At 44.0% G+C, this 18,423-nt stretch overlaps 1 protein-coding gene across 3 annotated transcripts; it reads left to right on the top strand.

Moving 5' to 3' along the window:
* Positions 1-2,326: 2,326 nt before the first annotated feature.
* Positions 2,327-17,500, top strand: LOC308164781 (E3 ubiquitin-protein ligase pellino homolog 2; the record flags this gene model as incomplete). Of its 3 annotated transcripts, none has more annotated exons than XM_080538808.1 (7): positions 2,327-2,403; positions 6,339-6,468; positions 6,560-6,661; positions 7,080-7,277; positions 7,781-7,966; positions 15,878-16,083; positions 16,410-17,500. In XM_080538808.1, the coding sequence occupies 7 exons, from the start codon at positions 2,327-2,329 to the stop codon at positions 16,798-16,800; spliced, it is 1,290 nt and encodes a 429-aa protein (XP_080394934.1). In that variant the 3' UTR covers positions 16,801-17,500. The 3 variants fall into 3 exon arrangements, with proteins under 3 accessions (XP_080394934.1, XP_080394935.1, XP_080394933.1); XM_080538809.1 differs by having other exon boundaries at positions 6,339-6,474; XM_080538807.1 differs by having other exon boundaries at positions 6,339-6,482; positions 6,532-6,661.
* Between the last annotated feature and the right edge of the window lie 923 nt (positions 17,501-18,423).

The following is an 18,423-nucleotide window of genomic DNA, read 5'->3' as shown; positions in this document are numbered from 1 at the left end:
GCTTTAAATGTTTCAGTCTGAATTAGCCTCAGGTGATGCCTCGGAGGCAGTCCCTGACCTTGTGGAGGGTAAACAGATTCCCTTACAAGCTCACCAGTGCTGGGTTCAGTCCAAAACCTGCAGCTCAGGGCTCACTTTGTGCATGCATCATATCACAGCTTGTTGCAGTGATTAAACCTTCCCCAACATGTAACAAACCAAGAGTCAAATCCAGGATTTCTGTATGACTCAAGATCACAAAACTGAGATAAAGGTAAGGCAAGATTATTCATTATGTGAATGTTGCTTAATCAACCACCACATTGAAACTTATGTTCAGTTGGACTTTCCCCCCCAGTGGACAGCATTATTGGCTCTGGAAGGAAGTGAAGTGGAGAATGACTGCCAATTTGACATCGCCAAATAGCAACCGTATTTATTTCCTTATTAGTATTTGAAAACTTTGAGCTCTGAAATATACTGCTGCCCTCCTGTGGTCACAGGCAGACCTTGTCCCGCCTAGTTGAAGAGGTGACCAGTAAGTGTATTTTAATGGGACTTCTGTGTGAACCCTAACCTCCAGTAAGGTACAATACTAAAACACACACACACACACACACCTACCCTCCTCTACCTCCTGTAGACCCACAACTGCGTGGCTACGCTCGGCTCCAGCTCTGTGATTAAATTGATTGACCTGATCACAGACACCGATGAGACGGCCTACAGGAGAGAGTACAGCCAGGAGAACAACCTCTCTCTCAACTCTGACAAGACCAAGGAGCTGGTGGTGGTCTTTAGGAAGAAAGGTCGGGAACAGGACCCCATCACCATCAACGGGTCAGCTGTAGAGAGGGTCAGCAGTTTGGTGAAAAAGGCGCCTCTTTCACCTCAGGCAGCTGAAGAAGTTTGGCATGGAGTCCAAGACCCCATGGGCCTTCTACAGAGGCACAACGAGAGCATTCTGATGAGGGGACGGCTGTTGCGCAGGAGGTAGAGCCCGGCGTCTAATGATCGCAAGGTTGGCAGGTCGGCGATTCGAGCCCCGGCTGGCCACATGTCGAGGTGTCCTTAGGCAAGACACTGAACCCCAAATTGCTCCAAATGAGCGGGCCGGTGCCTTGCATGGTAGCTTGCCGCCACCATTGATGTGTGAGTGTGTGTGTGAATGGGTGAATGAGAGGCTATTGTAAAGCACTTTGGAATAAGGTGCTATATAAGTCAGTCCATTTACCATTTATGGAGGCATCACTGTCACCTTTTTAGCTTTTATTATGCCTATTGCCTTATTGTCTTGTGCTGCAATGAAGCCTAAAAATGTTACTCTCTTACACTTGTGTAATGTGATGTAACAATAACACTGGAACCTGGAAACACACACACACACACATACACACACACACACACACACACACACACACACACACAGCCTACTACACTATTAATACCACTAATAATAGTACTACTACTACCACACATTTCCTACAATTATTCATACATTCCATAGGTCATTTCATTTCCTTTCACATCTTACCTTTACCTCACACCGTCACTGAAACATTATTTCTGTCACACTCACAGAGACACTTAAGCCCATCAGTGACCCACATTCAAATAGCTACAACATCAAAAAAAAAAATCCCCCATGAGAAGCAAGCTATTACGTCAGATTCTATAATGACCGGTGAGACCAGACAGACATAAATCAATTCTTCTCGCTCACTTAAACATCTTTAACAAAAATCTGTAAAAGGGAATGTTGAGTGGACTAAAGAGGTTATATGAGAACTACAAAGTGGAGTCCTCCATCATTCTAAATCGCTTTTTTATTTTTACATAATAGTCAGAAGCGAGCTTCGCATCAAGACCTCAGTACTCTGAATAGTTGTAGGGAAGTCGGTTGTCTCATCATCTTTTCATATTAGGACGAAATTGATTTGTTTTAAAAACGATATCGCTCACACAATATTTCACGTGTAATTAGAAAATAAGTTGTATAAGAGGGGTCGTATAACTGTTGTGTTAAGTCTATGATTTGGGTTTCATTCCCTTGTTCTCCCCTCTGAAAGATGGTATAACCGACTCCCTGCCGCGAGCTGTTTTTGTCCCCTCCGCTACAGAACCGATCTGTGTCGCGCGGGCCTTCAATCGCTAGCCTTGCAACAATCTCTACAGAATGCTTCTCCACGGAATCAAAACAATAAAACGAAGAACAAGAACTCTCACCTATATCCAAACCTGAATAGTCTAATATTCTAATAACTTCCTCGTAGTTTGAAGATTGTATTCATTGTTTTGATCTCACTAGTCTACTACTGTTCTTGAACGCATTTGGAAGAGAAGTCTAATGAATTCGCCGACCCAGGACGAAGACGATGTGCCCGTTAAAGACCCGGTCAAATACGGCGAGCTGGTGATCCTGGGGTGAGTAGAGAACACTGGCGAACATCAACGTGTCGTAGTAAAGCCACTTATTACTACATTACAACAGAAATATAAAAGATGACGTGTGAGTCGATGGAGTTCCGTTGGTTTTGTCCTAGGCTTATGCTTTGATTTTAGACGAACCGTACCTTTTGTATCTATATTTCACTTAATATCTTATGATACAGTATATTTCTTTGGGGAGTTAAGTTGGAAAAGCGGACACTGCTTTGCTTGAGGTATAAAGGCGACAGTAACTTTGTTACACGGATGAACTGATACACTGGCGACATCATGATCATGAACAAAATAGTGTTACTTTATAACAGCCAAACCTACGATTGTATTGATCTGCGTATATTAAAGTAACAATCTGTCTCGTATGATGTGTCCACTCTAAAATTACTATCATGTAGCCTTTTTTCTTCAATGGACGTCTGAGTGGGTGTAAATTCAGCACTCGATTACTAAGGCTGAAAACCCTATGATGTCATACTGTTCTGGAACTATGATGATCGCAGAAAGTGGGACACGAGATAAAATAAAATATGAATAAAATAACCAAAAAAACAACAACAACATGGCTGTAACAAAGCATATCCCTTAGTTGACATATTAGTCTATTTGTGTTTTTAATTGCTAAACAGATTATGACTCATAATCTCATTTATGAGTGTTTGTTTTCTCCAAAATGCCCTGCATTTATTATCCTTTCCCACATGCTAGACAGGATGTGCGTATAAATCTACGCAGATTCAACATTTCCCGCTGTCTTTGCTGTTCCAGTGTCGAGTCATCGGGTTCACAGGGTTAAACACTCTTGTGTCCCTTCTCTTATGCTCCATCCTGCTTGGCACAGCTTCCTGTACAGGCCCAAGATACGTGACCCTTTGCCCTCTTTTCCGCTTCCTCTCGCTCCCAGTCTCCCCTCACATATTGCTGAATAGGGTCAAAGAGTGAGGCTGCAGCCAGCACCTGAATGTTGATCAGCTGTTGAGCTGCCTTTTTCCTCTTGTAGATCTACATATTCCGCTTTGCTATGAAGTGTTCCTTGAATGCATATCTGAAGGAACCTGATAGGTGTAATCAACGAGCGACGGGAAAATATGCCACGACATAGCCAAGAGACGTGCTATGTCTTCACACATTCCAGAAGTGTCCTATGAAAAGCTGAATGTTTTCTTTCACTTTTAGATAATGTTGTGCACACTGCACAGATAGACACCTTGAAAAGAAAATTCTCCATTGCCCCCTGCTTTATGAGCTGTCATTGATGTCATCTGGCCTGTGTTTTGCTATGGGGGCATCTCTCTGGTCCATTTTTAATGATCACATGCTGTGCAGTCATCTCAGGGCAGTGCATGTGATGCTCTGCATCACTGCCTGTTTACCGCTCATTACCTTAGTTAGCCTCGACTCTGTGTGGAGCCCAGCCCAGCCTAGCCCAGCCCACCTCAGCTCAGGTCACCCCTGCCCAGTAGGAGAGAGTTATCCCCCCCCCTTCTCTCTCGGACACTCTCTCTGTGCCTCTCTCTCTCTGGCTCTCACCCTCCTAAAGCTCTGCTGTTTGCTGACTCTCTGAGAGATGTGCTTCTCAGTGGCTTGCCCTCAACGAAAATAAACCCTGTGTCGGGGGGCAGAGGGAGTGAATATTTCATACTGCACACTAGGGGTGTGTGCGCACATGCGCGAAGCAGGCCAGAACTGCCCAGGCGAGTCGCACCGCCATGGGCTCTGTTATTGCCTTATCCTCTCTCCCTTTCCTCTCCCTACCCTCTGCCCTTTCTCTCTACCCTGGCTGTCTTCCACCCACTCTCCCTCTCTCTCTCTCTTCCCTCTTCCTTCTCTGGCTGTATCTCCCTGCTAACTCATGCCACCCTTTCTCTGTTTTGTCTCCCTGCCCTGCCCTGTTTTTCTGCTCTTGCTTACCCCCCCCCCCCTCTACCCTCTACCCTTTGCCCTCTCTGTCCTCCCCGTCCATCTCCCTGCCTTGTCTCCCTGCCCTGTCTGCTCTCTCTCCTGCCCTTTTCCATCTCTCCCTCTGGCCTCCAGTCTGTGTTTCTGCCTTGTCTCCCTGCTCTTTCTCCCTGCCCTCCTGGCTTGTTCTGTGGTGATGTAACATAGCAGGGTAATATAGCAGTGTGTGCCCTTCAGATCTCCTCTCCTCTGCTCTCATGCACAGGCCTGTCTGGTCAGGTCTCCTGTGATACTATGGGAACACCTCAGCCTGTCTTGTCTGGTCTAGTTGAATAGAAACGAACGGAGAAAGATGATATCGCTGGAAGACCTGCTTCAGCCAAGCAGAGTCAGGCCAGCCACCATCCACCCAGTAAAGTGATTTCATTTGAAAGCTACATAGTTAATGTCCCTCACAAAGGCTCCTTGCCCACTGGGCATCCTCTGAATAGTATTTAATAGGTACCATGCACTGGGCATCCTCTGAATAGTCTTTAATAGGTACCATGCACTGCTGATTAGCTCAAAGTTAAAACCAGCATACGGCCCTCATGTGAACTCTGAGCATAACAAGGCAATTCCACTCTTGGCTCTCAGGGAAACTGAAAATGAACCCTGAAGAGTACCCACCTGTTATGTCAGTATGTCCAAAGAGAAGACGACTCACTCGCACTCACACACAAGCACACTCACAAGTGCACCAAAAATGAGGCCATGATGCGACTTCTCAGAGTGAAGTTTCAGTTTCAAGTTTTATTGTTACGTCACATTACACAAGTGTAAGAGAGTAAGGCTTCGGTTCCTGACATTGCAGCACAAGACAATAAAGCAATTATAGGGATAATTCAAGATAGAAAAGTGACAATAGTACAGGACATAAGTAACAAATACGATTATTTACAATTAGGAGTATCATGCAATTTGTAGACAATAAGGCACTAGGCATCATCCAATAAACAAGTGTCAATAATACAGGACATAAGTGACAGTAGTAAAGTGACTGTGAGCTTAAGCTTAGGTAGTCTGTATGCATGGGATGTGCACGTGGATGATCATGAGCCTGATTGCCTGGGGTAAGTAGCTGTTGGTTAGCCTCTGAGTTTTAACCTTAAGTCTCTGGAAGAGGCTTCGCCTTTTGGACGGCATCGGTTCAAACTGACTGTGGTTGTGGTGGCTGGGATCTTTGATGATCCTCCGGAGTGGAACTGACTAGTGTTTGGTGTTTCACTTGGCCATTGTAAACAGCATTGTGTGTATTACTGAATCAAGTTGAAGTGGTGTTTCAGTTCAAAGAGTGGTCGACCCATAGGAAGTGCCACAGGCTGCATTGAATGAGGTTTCAAGTGCTGGATGAGTGAATTGGGTTAAGGGGTATAAGTGGATGAGGTTCAAGAGTTCTACATGAATCATGAATCGTCAGTGAGGCGTAGGATAAGTGTGTGTGTGTGTGTGTGGGGGCAGGGGGGGAATATCCTCTGAGATACGCTGCCAATTCTCTAGAGATGCACTGTACAGTGAACAGAAAACAAATGTTCTCATCTTCAGTTCATGTTTTCTGAGGGTCTTATGTATGATTGGCAGCATCACAGTATTTACTTTCATGATTTAAGCACACATTGTCTTTGGGACGACTGGATGTCGGCAGATGCCTGTTTTAAATGGTAAATGGACTGCACTTATATAGCGCCTTTTTTGCTGCTCCAAAGCGCTTTACAACGGCCTCTCATTCACCCATTCACAGACACATTCACACACCAATGGCGGCAAGCTGCCATGCAAGGCGCCGGCCCGCTCACTGGGAGCAATTTGGGGTTCAGTGTCTTGCCCAAGGACACTTCGACATGTGGCCAGCCGGGGCTCGAACCGCCGATCTGCCAACCTTGTGAGCGTTAGACGGGGGCTCTACCTCCTGCGCCACAGCCGGCCCATGTTTTAGTAACATGACTTACGTGTCCTGTATTTGTGTTTATGTTTCGTAGGTATAATGGTTCTCTCCCTAGCGGTGACCGCGGGCGCAGAAAGAGCCGCTTTGCTCTGTACCGGAGAACCAAGGCCAACGGTGTCAAACCCAGCACAGTGCACATCCTCAACACACCCCAGGACAGCAAGGTCTGTGTGTCTGTGTCCTATATGCTAATATGATGACAATAATTTGCCATCTTTTTGACTCAGACTCAGTTCTCTCTTGTTGTTGTTTCAGGCTGTCCACAGCAGGGGGCAGCACAGCATCTCCTTCACTCTGTCCCGGAACCAGACGGTGGTGGTGGAATACTGCCATGACAATGACACAGACATGTTCCAAGTAAGAACATAGTAGACCAAATTTGACCTAACCTCTAATAAGGGGGTGATTAGGGTGATAACATCACACACACGCACACACACACACACACACACACACACACACACACACACACACACACACACACACACACACACACACACACCAAAGGCCTCCACTGCATGACTAAGACCACATTAGTCTCCCACAACACAGAAGCATGAATATTCAGTCACCCACAAAAATAGATTTCAGGTGGCCGGCTCAGTAGAGGGACCCAGATACATTCAAAGCACAAAGAATGTTCTAGAAGTCAAAGACACATTTGTATCAAAGTGGGTTATCATCCAAGTTACGGCTTACCTTAATTGCACCTCGCTCGAAAAAAAAATGTTCCCCTCAGAATCGAAAGATGTGCTCCCCCTTGTTTCCTCTGCAGATCGGACGGTCCACGGAGAGTCCCATTGACTTTGTGGTGACCGACACGTTTGGAGGGGGCAAGGAGGGCGAGGACCCCTCCGTGGCCCCCAGCACCATCTCACGCTTCGCCTGCAGGGTGGTCTGCGAACGTAACCCCCCCTACACGGCACGCATATACGCCGCGGGCTTCGACTCCTCCAAAAACATCTTCCTAGGGGTGAGCGGACACTTCAGCACCGGGCTTAGTGGAGAAAATGTAGATATCAAAATTAGATGTCAGTACGCTACGTCAATGCACTACGTGTATGTGTACTGATAGCACACAGTTCAGGCATATGAGCATGACTATATCATGAATAAGGAATCAACATATTTTGCTTTAACCAGCTCAGTGGCCTTGCGGTTAGAGTGTCCGCCCCGAGATTGGGAGTTCGATCCCCAGGCGAGTCATACCAAAGACTATAAAAATGGTACCCGATGCCTCCCTGCTTGACACTCAACATTATGCGTTGGATTGGGCGGTAAGACCCTGCCACATACCAGCGTCATGTCCAGGGGGGTGTACTTGTACATCAAGCCGCCTCATGCTACGGAAACAGGAGATGGGCCATTAGGCTTGAGAGAACCATCGGTTCTCAAGCCTTACTTACTATATTTTCTTAGATGGAGAGAAATCTTATATGCAATAACAACCATGACTGTGGCCTCTGTGTTCGTTAGGAGAAGGCCACTAAGTGGAAGAACCCAGACGGGCACATGGACGGGCTGACCACCAACGGGGTGCTGGTGATGCACCCAGAGGGCTTCCCCGAGGACTCCAGACAGGGCCTGTGGAGAGAGATCTCCGTCTGCGGGGACGTCTACGCCCTGAGAGAGACACGCTCGGGCCCCAGCCGGGGAAAACTGGTTAGTGTTACATTGGGGGAAATAAGTATTGAACACTCATTTCCAATGAGCCTATTCAAGTGAAATTTGCACCAGACTTTGGTATTAAATCAAACAATCCAGGGGGCTTCCGGTATGGCGTCAAGGCAAACGGCTGTGTAAACGAAGAGCTCCCAGACAGGTCAACTTATTCCCCTTAACTAGTTCAATTTCTTTCACAAATTGTACTTAAAATTAATATGTAAGGGGAAATGAACCGAAAGAAAAAAGAATCATCATCCCAGAAATCTAAGAAAAGTGACAGACAAACATCTGGAAATGATAACGACAACGAAATGGACGAACACGAGACCGCGGACATCTTGCAAGCTAGCATCAACGCCATACATGCGGAGATAAAGGCTATCCGATCAGACGTGAAAACGGAATTAAACAACTTTCAAGATACCTTTGCCAAAGACCTGAGGGGAGATTTGGCAAGTTTTCGAGACGACATCAACCACAAACTAACTGAAATTGCCACTGACCTGAAGGACGGGGTGGGAAGAGTGGAAGAGACGGAGCAGCGGGTGGCGGATATGGAAGAGTGGAGTACCGAAGCTACAGAAGCGCTATGCCAAGCCTTAGACACTCAAGAAAAACTTCAAGCAAAATTGACAGACCTCGAAGCACGCTCCCGAAGAAACAACATACGCATTTACTGCGTCCCCGAGGGTGCTGAAGGAGACAACATGGAGGAGTTCATTGGTGGGTTTATCAAGGCGGAGTTGGCCCTCACCGACATTGAACTTGGCATTCAGTGCTGCCACAGGGCGCTTGCAACCAAACCACCACAAGGAGCTAACCCCCGATCCATTGTAATGTACTTTCTCCAATACAAAATAAAAGAGTTAGTGCTCCGCACCGCATGGAGGAAGAAAGAAGTTCACCTGGACGGGAAAAGAGTGTACTTCGACCAAGATTACCCTATGGAGACACAAAAAAAGAGGATGGCGTACGCTCCTATCAGAAAACTACTCAAAGAAAAGGGACTCCGCTTCCAGACTCCACCACCGGCGAAACTCCGCGTATTCTACAACGACGGCCCCCTCACCTACAACAGCGCAGCAGAGGCTATGGAAGACCTGAGGAAGAGAGGGATAATCGCGAGGGACAACGGTGATGAGGGACCGGTGAAAGGGACTCTCGATTCTAAGGAAGTAACACTGCTTAATGTTTATAGACCACCAGGACGGGACAACTCATTTATTTAAAAAATATTCAATATAATCGCCACAGAAGTCACTGGTACTCTGATCTGTGGAATGTGCAGCTGCACGCCGCCCTAGATTCATCGAACCCAACAAAAAGAATGAACCCTGAATACATGTAGCAAAGTTGCTTAAAGAGATTGGCATGTTTTATGTATGGAGGGAACTCAATCCCAATTTACTTTTTTCTCTCATCCTCACGCGGTCCATTCCAGAGTTTACTATTTTTTTATGTTTAACTCAGAGAGGCAGAGGATTATTGATTGCAGCATAGGGGTTAAAGATGTGTCGGATCACGCAGGTGTATATTTGAGACTGAATTTGGATGCCCAACCCAGGAACACAGTCTGGAGACTTAATACTAGCCTGCTGAACGACTGTCAATGTAAGGAATATATTAAAAAGGGAATAGAGGAGTACTTGGAATTCAACGCTAGTGAGGATATATCATCAACTATTTTATGGGACGCGGAGAAAGCTGTGATGAGAGGAAAACTTATAACGTGGGCTGCCAGAAATAAAAGAAATAAGCAGAAACAAGTGTCAGACTTAACAAACACATTAAAAACCCTAGAACAACGACATGTTGAGTTAAATAACCCCCAAATATTAGAACAAATACAATCATAAAGCAAAGATTAAATAAGATACTTGATGAACAAGTGGAGATTAAACTCAAATACATTAAACAGAAGTACAATGAGGTTGGGCCTAGAGCTAAAAGATTTCTGGCATGGAAATTACGTAAACAACAAAATGAAAGATCAATCTTTCAAATTAGAGATCCCAATACCAATGCAATGTGTTACTCCACAGAGGATATACAACAATGTTTTGAAAAATACTATAAGGAACTGTACTCTCAACCTGAAGCAGCAGAACCCTCAGTCATAAAACACTTCTTGGAATCCCTTGATTTACCCTCAATAGGAGTAGAACTAAATAAATTGATGACACAGGAAATTACAGAAACAGAAATAGACAATGCCATATCTAGACTAAAAACAAATAAGGTACCAGGAGGAGACGGCTTTCCAGCCGAATGGTACAAAACATTTAGAGAATTACTGATACCTACACTTAAAAAATGTTTCAACTGTGTTCTTCAGGGTGGAGAGACTCCTGTATCCTGGAAACAGGCTATAATATCTGTAATCCCAAAGGCGGGAAAGGACAAGACGGAATGCAGTTCACATAGACCTATCTCTGTCCTAAATATAGATTACAGACTATTTGCATCAATAATGGCAAAACGACTAGAAAACATACTTCCTGATTTGATTGACACAGACCAAACAGGTTTTATCAAGAACAGGCAGACGCAAGATAATGTGAGACGGGCCCTATATCTGATAGATAGCATGAGTAAAAGCAAATCAGAGTCTCTAGCCATTAGCCTAGATGCGGAAAAGGCCTTCGACTCAGTGCGATGGGAATTCTTATACCTGGTGCTACAGCGTTTTGGCTTTGATGATGCAGTTATTGGATGTCTTAAATCCTTATATTACTTACCAACTGCTCGAATTAAAATAAATGGTAGCCTATCAAAAGTAGTTAACCTCGAACGTGGCTGTCGTCAAGGATGCAATTTAAGTCCCGCCCTCTTTTCGTTATTCATAGAAGCACTTGCACAAGCCATAAGAGAAGATGTCTCCATAACAGGAATCTCAATTAAAGAAATGGAATATAAAATATCTCTGTATGCGGATGATGTACTGGTGACTCTATCCAACCCAAAATCCAGCCTGCCTAAACTCATGTCATGTCTGGTGAAGTATGGCTCATACTCGGGATACAAATTAAACGTACATAAAACCCAAACTCTTTCTTTCAATTACTCACCACAGGTAAAAAGTACAATTTTAAATGGAATGCAGCTGTTATGAAATACCTAGGGGTTAATATACCAAAGAAACTAACTAACATTTATAATGTAAACTACAACCCTCTCACGAAGGAAATTAGAACAGATTTAGACAGATGGCTACCCTTAACGCTCAGTATGTATGACCGAATAGAGACTATAAAAATGAACATTCTGCCACGGTTGTTATTCTTTTTTCAATCTTTACCAGTAGAGATCCCAAAGAAACAGTTCGATGATTGGAACCGAATGATCTCTAGGTTTGTGTGGAAAGGTCAGAAACCTAGGGTGCGATTCAACACCTTACAATTACCGAAAGAAAAGGGGGGTATGTCTCTCCCTTGCCTGGAGGAATATTATAAAGCAGCCCAACTAAGATACTTGGTATGCTGGTGTAATGATGATTACAACGCAAAATGGAAAGACATAGAACTGAGTCAACTGAATGTCCCCCTTCAATCCTTACTGGGTGATACAACTTCTAAGACTATGTACTCAGATGAATTAAGTAGTTGGACGAAGGTTGCTCTCAATATTTGGTTCAAAGAATGTAAACACTCAAAACTTGAAAGAGACGCACAGCTGCTAAGATGGGTGGCATATAATAAAGATTTTAAACCAGGACAGCTGGACCCAAGATTTAAACAATGGACCAGGAAGGGAATTACATCATATTGCCTAATTTCATCTAATACAGGCTTGAAGAGCTTTCAATATCTTATTGATAATCACACCCTAGAGAAACAAGATTTCTACAGATATTACTTCGATAAGAATATAAAGAATAATGAGGTTTCTGAAATGAGTCTAGTCAACATTTGTATTGATGCGTATAAGGGCAACACCCACAAGAAACTGGTGTCAAGAATTTATCTGAGTATACAGTCCACCAAGAATCACTCCACCTTATATGTTAGGGATAGGTGGGAGAAGGAAGCAAACATAGTCCTAACTGAGGAAGAATGGTTGAACATACAGTACAGGCCAAAAGTTTGGACACACCTTCTCATTCAATGTGTTTCCTTTATTTTCATGACTATTTACATTGAAGATTCTCACTGAAGGCATCAAAACTATGAATGAAAGTGAATGTGAATGTGGAATGATGTACGTAACAAAAAAGTGTGAAATAACTCTAAATATGTCTTATATTTTAGATTCCTCAAAGTAGCCAACCTTTGCTTTTTTGTTGTTAATAAAATAAAAATGTTGTTGTTGTTAATAAAATATATAATAATAATATTAAATATATATATAATAACATATTATTATTAACACATATTATATTTAATATTATAATTATATATGTTATTAACAACAAAAAAGCAAAGGGTGGCTACTTTGAGGAATCTAAAATATAAGACATATTTAGAGTTATTTCACACTTTATTGTTAAATACATAATTCCTATGTGTTCATTCATAGTTTTGATGCCTTCAGTGAGAATCTACAATGTACCAAATAGTCATGAAAATAAAGGAAACGCATTGAATGAGAAGGTGTGTCCAAACTTTTGGCCTGTACTGTATGTAAAATACAATCCACCACCTCTAGCTCTGGACAATGGAGAGAATTTTCATGGAAGAACATTATTAGGTTTTTTATTACCCCAAGAAGAAAATATTTACAGAATGGTACACCGGGAACCCGGGAATTGCTGGAGAGAGTGCAACAATTCAATGGCTGATTTCTATCACATGTTTTGGGAATGCCCAGCAATTCAATCCTATTGGATAGAGATCATTTCTGAAATAAATTTGATAATGGGAATGGAGATTGAATGTAGATTCGATATTGTATATTTGGGTAATATACCGACCACTCTTAGTACTCAGGATAAGTACCTCCTTAAAATATGAATGGTAGCTAGCAAAAAAGCAATAACCAAGAAATGGTTGAATAAGAATCCTCCAACAAAAGGAGAGTGGATAACAATAATACAGGGAATGTTTGAGATGGAGAGTCTCACCTTCTCCTTGAGATTATGTGTTGATAAAGTGTATTGGTCGAAATGGATACTATACAGAGGGGTGGATGCTGCTTCCTCTTCCCCCACTTAGCTCTATATGGGGGGTTTGTGTGTTATCAAACGCAAATGGTCGCAAATGTTTTTCTTTTTATAATTTATCACAACCTGTTTAATTTTACTTTATTTTATTCTATTTTCTCAATTACTCCTTCTGTGACTGAGAGATTGGATAGGGGCACACAGAGTTCCTGTACGGACAACAACCTTATTGATTCCCTCGGAGGACAAGATGGACTGAGAGTGATACTGATATTCCCTGAATCTATTATGACTAATGGACAAAGTAACCTGTGACACAAAGCAAACTATTGAAGACATATGTAAGAATGCGATACCCACAATGACCTGTCTGTTTTTTTGTTCTTTGTTATTCATGTAAAAAAAGAAAAGAAAAATAAAGTATAAAAAAAAAAATAATCAAACAATCCAGACAAAACATTGAAACATTTAAGTCCATATGTAAATAAAGTTATGTGTAATAAAGTGGAATGAAACAGGAAAAAAGTATTGAACACACTAACTGAAATTAATTAAATACTTAGTGGAGAAGCCTTTGTTTGTAATGACAGCTTCAAGGCGCTTTCTGTATGAAGTAACTAATCGCCCGCATTATTCAGGCATGATTTTGGCCCATTCCTCTACACAGATTGTCTTTAAATCTTGAAGATTGCGGGGGCCCCTCTTGTGAATCTGGGTCTTCAGATGCTTCCACAAATGTTCAATTGAGTTTAAGTCAGGTGATTGACTGGGCCATTCCACTCATCCACAACTTGAAGTAACTCGACTACTGCAACAGCATGTTTTTTCTTTTTTTAATGGTAAATGGACTGCACTTATACACCACCTTTATCCAAAGCGCTTTACAACGGCCTCTCATTCACACACACATTCACACACCAATGGCGGCAAGCTACCATGCAAGGCGCCGGCCCGCTGACTGGGAGCAATTTGGGGTTCAATGTCTTGCCCAAGGACACTTGGCCAGCCGAGGCTTGAACCGCCGATCTGCCAACCTTGCGATCATTAGACGGCGGCTCTACCCCCTGCGCCACAGCCGCCCCCAATCCTCTGCGGTTTGCCTAATAACATCCTAAACAAATTCCGATACGTCCAGAACTCTGCTGCCCGTCTGCTCACCTCCACTTGCCGCCGTGACCACATCACCCCTGTCCTCCAAAACCTACACTGGCTCCCGGTCAAATACAGGATCCAATTCAAAATCCTACTCACCACTTACAAAGCCATCAACAATCTGGCCCCCTCCTACCTTGCCGACCTCGTCCCCCTCCACACCCCCTCCCGTTGTCTCAGGTCTGACGACCAAACCATCCTCAAGAACACCAGGACCAAGCTCCGGACCTGGGGTAATAGGGCCTTTTTAGTCGCAGCCTCGTCCCTCTGGAACACCCTCCCCAACCACATCAGACAGGCCCTCAAAACCCACCTCTTCAAGCTCGCCTTCACCAGTTAGGCCCCTATACTTTCTTCTATGTACCTTTTGTTTCTTTGTTACTTGATCTTTTCAGTATGTAAAGCGTCTTTGAGTGTCTAGAAAAGCGCTATATAAGTCTAATGTATTATTATTATTATTCCAACAAGTTGATTTTCTTTCTCTGAAACCAATTGCGAGTTTCCTTTGCTGTATGCTTTGGATCGTTGTCCTGCTGGAAGGTCCACCCACGTCTCATCCTCAGCATCCTGGTGGATGGGAGCAGGTTCATCTCAAGAATCTCTCTGTATATGGTTCCATTCATTGTTCCTTCAATGATATGAAGTCTGCCAGTACCACGAGAGGAGAGTACCACCAGAGTACATGCTCCCAGTAGTTTACTGGCTTGTCCAAATGTTGTTTACCTTAAACAAGCTTCAACATTTCTTTTTTTCTGTAGTGGAGTCTTGCGGGCTGAGCGTGCACAGAGGCCATGGCGGTGGAGTGCATTGCCTACTGTCCTTTCTGTCACAGTGGTACCTGCTGTCTCCAAGTCTTTCTGGAGCTCTTTCCTACTGGTCCTTGGCTCTTTGGCTACTCTTCTAAGTATCCTTCTGACTCCCTGATCAGACATCTTGCGAGGAGCTCCTGTGCGTGGCCGGTTGATGGTGGAGTGATCTTGCTTCCATTTACGGATAATGCCCCCAATGGTGCTTACTGGAAGATTCAGAAGTTGTGAAATATGTCTGTAGCTAATTCCATTTGTTTTGTAACAATCTGGTTGCGAAGGTCTTGTGACAGCTCTTTGCTTTTACCCATAATTAGATGTTTGTTGTGTGGCACCTTGGTAACACATTTTTTTTTTATATAGCTCATCAATATATTCTAACCCAGCTGACATTAATTAGCACAGATTGGAGGTAGAGTTGCCTCATAATTAGTTATGGTTTTCAGTTGGTTCCTTGCCTTTCCTTGGAGTGGTGTACTGCTTTTTCTTTCATTCCACTTTATTACTCATAACTTTATTTACATATGGACTTTAATGTTTAGATTTTTTTCTGTTAACTTGTTTGAGTTAATACCAAAGTCTGGTGCAAATTTCACTTAAATAGGCTCATTGGAAATACATTTACTGAACAAAATATTGATGTGTTCAATACTTATTTCCCCCATTGTATATAAAGGAAGGAAGGAAGTGTGTGTGTGTGTGTGTGTGTGTGTGTGTGTGTGTGTGTGTGTGTGTGTGTGTGTGTGTGTGCGTGCGCGTGTGTTATTATATGCATGTATCAGTACTAATAGTCTTCTGTTTTGTGTGTGTGTGTGCGTGTGTGTGCGCGTGTGCGTGTGTCTTCCCCTACAGGCCGAGGGAGAGAGCAGTGCTCTGCGTGACGGGTCTTTGGTAGACCTGTGCGGTGCCACTCTGCTGTGGCGTACTGGCGAGGGCCTCCTCCGCGCTCCTACCCTCCGCCACCTGGAGGCGCTACGCCAGGAGCTGAACGCCGCCCGGCCCCAGTGCCCCGTGGGACTCAGCACCCTCGCCTTCCCCAGCCTGCCTCGCAGCCACAGGTGAGTCAACACAAACCAGTCGATTTATCCCCTGATCGTTCGATCGACGGGACGGACGACAGTTGATATTTAGTAGTTTTACCCCCCGTACTAAGCAGATTTGGGTTTGAGAAAAAACACACAACAGTTTGTTTACCACTTCGAAATTCTTCCTGGGGGGTATTCCATCAACGTTGCTAAAGGGAAATCCAGGCTTATTCTGATAAATCTCACGAGAGTTAAAAAAGCAAAGACAAAAATAAGCCTGGATTTTCCTTTAGCAACGTTGATGGAATACCCTCCTGGTGCGAACAATGTTTTATATGTGATGTATGTCGTTGTTACAGTCTGGAAGAGCGGCAGCCCTGGGTCTACCTCACCTGTGGCCACGTGCACGGACGCCACGACTGGGGCCAGCGCCCCGAGCGGCGGGAGGAGAGGGAGGGGGACGGTGGCGGCGGCTCCGTGGTCCGTAGGGAGTGCCCCCTGTGCAGGAGCGTGGGTCCCTACGTGCCCCTCTGGCTGGGCTGCGAGCCGGCGGTGTACGTGGACGCGGGCGCCCCCACACACGGCTTTGTGCCCTGCGGCCACGTCTGCTCAGAGAGGACTGCCAAGTACTGGGCCGAGACCCCGCTGCCCCACGGGACCCACGCCTTCCGGCCCACCTGCCCCTTCTGCTCGTCCGCCCTCAGCACCCCGGGCTGGACACGCCTCATCTTCCAGGGGCCTGTGGACTAGCCAGGGGCCTGTGGACTAACCAGGGGCCTGTGGTCTAGCCAGGGCCAGGAGGGGGGGTTATCCACTACTACACAACAGCCGAGCAGCATTATACCCACGCTGGAAGACCACCTAGCCCTGTTCCCCTAGCTTTACGCCCGTTCAGTGTTGGCAGATCACGAGGATCAGGGATAGGTGTAAGCAATATTATGATGGAGGCTTCACTGAACATAGGTTAGGTGGAGCAGTCACTGTATTACCTGCTCCTATCCTGTCCCTTCAGAACAACGGAATGTTTTTTTAAACTGGGCTAAATTCACTTTCAGAATTCACAAAAGCAATATACATACACCTCTAAGCAATACACTCCGAGATAAGCTAGTTTTGCTATTCAGCCACGTGTTGAATTATAGCTTGTGTCAAACATGGCTGAATGTTGTCTCCAGCTCAAGGGCTAAACCAGAGGTGTGTTTAATATCACTGGACTTTCACAGTAAACTGATTTCTTATTTCTTCAAAGCAATGGTCTTAGATCGTTCAAGTTGAATTTCATAAGTGGTTACCTTTTTCATTTCAATTCAGGCATCTGCAATGTTTCAACTGCATAATTATTCCTGAAAGTTGACCACCATTTTCACCATTTTAATTTTGCAATTTGAACACACCTCTGGTTGGTGACTGATTTAGACGGGGTCCATGTGACAATAAGTTGAGGACGTCAGAGGGCAAGACATTACATAACCTCATGAGACAGCATTTTTTCACTGAAGATGAAACTATTTTATTAAAATTGGGGAGGGAGTGGGCGGGGTAGGGGTGGGGGGCATCATTTGGATGTTCAGTGTTAAGATGCAACTATTTTTCTAACTAAGTATTGTTTTTAGTTACCTGTGATGATTTCTCAATGTAAGCAATTTATATATGTTTGATGAATATTAGTATGTGTGTTTGGTGAATCTAGGAGAGCTTGTGTGAGAGAATATTGCCAACACTGTGTCACATACTCCACATGACCATAGAAATTGCCCAGACAATGAATGTAGCCAAATACTCAGGCTATACGTCTAAGCCTTCCCAGGTGCTCATATTGAACTGCTCTATATTACACTACTATTTTTATACATACATTATTTAGCTTGACAATTTCAGATTGACTCACAAACCTTAATTATGGAAGACAAACACCTTATAGTACACACCCACCCTCAATCTTGTCCTTCTTGCATGTACACTCATACACCTTGTACATTGGATTGCCAAACTGTACATTCATGTTAATTACAGAGTGTTAACCCTAAAAAGTACTGCTTTTTAAAGGGGGTAGTCCAACAAACATGAAAATGTAACCTGTGAATGGGAATCATCTCTTTGAGTTACTTTTCTATCTGCAATGTTGAATTACCCCAGATGCATTAATGACATGTTTCAGGTTTACAGATACCAGACCTCTACGTACCGTCATTCTTTGACGCGTATGTCTACCAGTATGTCAAATAGCCAGGTTAGGAAGTCTTCCAAATGCCCAGGTGTTAAAACAACAGAATGACCTTGATTTATCCTTTATTTTTTTAAACCAGTAAGTCGTGGTCAAGACCTGACCAAGAATGCAGCTCCAGACACCTAGTGAATGTTCGGTGCCATTTA

Source organism: Nansenia antarctica (genome assembly GCF_963989245.1).
Source record: "Nansenia antarctica genome assembly, chromosome: 1".
NCBI lineage: Eukaryota > Metazoa > Chordata > Actinopteri > Argentiniformes > Microstomatidae > Nansenia > Nansenia antarctica.
Note: the sequence above shows the minus strand (reverse complement) of the source record. Positions and strands in the feature narration are given on the sequence as shown.